The sequence below is a fragment of the Sinocyclocheilus anshuiensis genome, unplaced genomic scaffold, assembly GCF_001515605.1.
Source record: "Sinocyclocheilus anshuiensis isolate Anshui unplaced genomic scaffold, SAMN03320099.WGS_v1.1 scaffold1879, whole genome shotgun sequence".
Lineage (NCBI taxonomy): Eukaryota > Metazoa > Chordata > Actinopteri > Cypriniformes > Cyprinidae > Sinocyclocheilus > Sinocyclocheilus anshuiensis.
Genome location: NW_015549707.1, coordinates 600,025 through 602,319, shown reverse-complemented (window position 1 = coordinate 602,319; position 2,295 = coordinate 600,025). Strand labels below are relative to the sequence as shown.

At 37.5% G+C, this 2,295-nt stretch overlaps 1 protein-coding gene across 1 annotated transcript in view; it reads right to left on the bottom strand.

The window, feature by feature from the left end:
* Positions 1-2,295, bottom strand: part of LOC107660666 (T-cell immunomodulatory protein-like) — a 156,619-nt gene that overhangs the window by 150,189 nt on the left and 4,135 nt on the right. Inside the window, exons 5-6 of the mRNA XM_016450054.1 lie at positions 1,757-1,831; positions 1,556-1,650 (exon numbers count right to left, since the gene is read on the bottom strand). Of these exons, the coding sequence (XP_016305540.1) occupies positions 1,556-1,650; positions 1,757-1,831 (170 nt within the window). The remainder of the gene's footprint in view (positions 1-1,555; positions 1,651-1,756; positions 1,832-2,295) is intronic.

The window sequence follows — 2,295 nt, the reverse complement described above, 5'->3', positions numbered from 1 at the left end:
AGACCAAACAAAGTAGTTTCGCTTTCACAACGAAACACACAGTGTCTTCACGACATGGCGGCGGCGGTGGCAACAACAATACTACAGCGAGAATAAAAGATACGCCTTCTTTCTTTGCGTGAACATTTGGGCGGTGTTATGCAAATCTTCCCACATCGTGACGTAGACATGTGGGGGCGTGTTAGAATGAGCCGTTTTAGGAGTTGACTCTTGACTCTTAACTTTTATAAAGAATATCTCTTTGGATTTGAGACTTTAGTCTTTGCAACTTTTTCTTTATGCTTTGTGCATTCTCAGTTCAAATGCAGCATCCAAAACAGTGAATCTAATCAACATTCAGGCAAAATTTTGCTTCAAGGATGAGCCACAATGCTGACATGATATAATTGCACTGTTGACGTGATCTAATCGCTAGCATACCCTGAGCACATGCGAGTTAATGTATTCCTCTTATCGGCAAGACATATCGGCATAATTTTTCATATCGAGCCGATGCCGATATTTACATTTAAATCCATTATCGGCCGATTCCGATATAAGTCCGATAATATCATGCATCCCTAGAAAAGTATATCATCATATTTTTGCAAATTAACCCACATTTGGTTTTTGACCACTAAAAATGTGTACAATTTAACAATTTACTCCTGGAGCCATATTGAAATTCCATTATCTCTGGAAATGAACCATATAGGGCCTTAAAAAGGAAGATTCCAAAAGGGAAGTTTGTTAAGACCCAATATCTAAAAGGGCATTAATATATCTTTAATACTTTTTGAGTTACAGGCCTGCAAACGTTGAAGAAAAAAAACTTGAAAAGTGCTCTTTCCCCATTTTTGAATGGTCACACCACTGGCACATAATGCAACAAAAATTGCTAAAGTCAACAGATTTTACTAACAGACCTACTAATCTCTGGGTAAAAGTAACATTATGAGGCTGCCATATTTCTGAAGTAATTTTTAACCCCCCGTAATTTGGCTCTGAATCTCAGGTGAAAATTGCCATTTTGACCCCCCCCTACAAAATAGTGGATTACTCAGTAAATATTCATCCATGACATTTAATATTTTGGCTATCATCACTATACATGTTTATCTTTCTTCAGAAAAAAATATTAGGTTAATCAAAAATTTGAGCCGGGGACCTCTGGTTGAGTTGACATGGAATGACCCTATAGATATAATATCTACAACCTTTTTTGACCTCCACAAAGCATGAGAAAATGAATCAAATGTAAATGTGACTTCATATATTGTTCTGAAAAGCAGTATGAGGAACAAGTCTAATCTAATAAACCTGAGTGTCTGATGTGTTAATAATCAAATAAGTATTCCTAGCATTCCTAAACCATAAATAAATCAAGCAGCACTCAGGGCCGTTCTACGGCAAATGGGCTTCATCAAGGCATCTACAGAAATGCTAACTGAAAGCTACAGAATAGAGAAGTAGCGATTCTCTAAATCAGTCCACAGAGCAGCAGAACCTTGCAATACTTTCTCTGACACTTCAAAAGACTTCAGAGTGAAGGAAAGACCATAGTAGCATTACTCACCGGCGGTGAAGTCCTTGTTAAGGTCAATGAAAGTATTGGAATGAGGGACGCGCATTTTGCCTTCCAAGTTGAGAGCCTTCTCGCATTTCAGTTGCCTGACAAAAAATAAAACAGCATGCTTTGTACACTGTACACTTGTTTTCTTGACACAGGCAGAAAAACCAAAAACAAGCTATTGCACATTTAGGAAAACAGTCTTACCTACTCCTGAGATAGCAAACCTCTGATGAACCATCCACAGATCCAAAAATGTCTGGAATCATGTCCCCATTAAAGCTGTAGTGGAAAAGAGGAAGCAGCATTAGACCTCTGAAAAAGCAAAAACCTTTACAAGGGAAGTTTGCATTTGTACACTAAAGGGATGAGGACTGCAAAACTTACATGATACATTACATTAAGTTAAATTTTGAGGGGTTGCTTTTAAGATATTAGCCAGCAGAATAGGGATGGGCGATATGAGCTTTAAAATATATCACGATAATTTCTGATATTTATTGCGATAACGATATCAATGACGATAATTTAGGGAATCCGGTTTCTTTAGAGCAGTGGTCACCAACCTTTTTAGGCCCAAGATCCCTGACCTCAGCCTTTATGAAAGACAAGATCTACCTATTGAAGAATTGATAGAAAAAGACATCCCAGATTGTACTTCAAATTTGAGGCCTTTTACTTAGTATGTTAATTAGTGATGCGCCGATCATAGCTGATTCAGAATTCAGATTTTCTTTTCTTTCTTT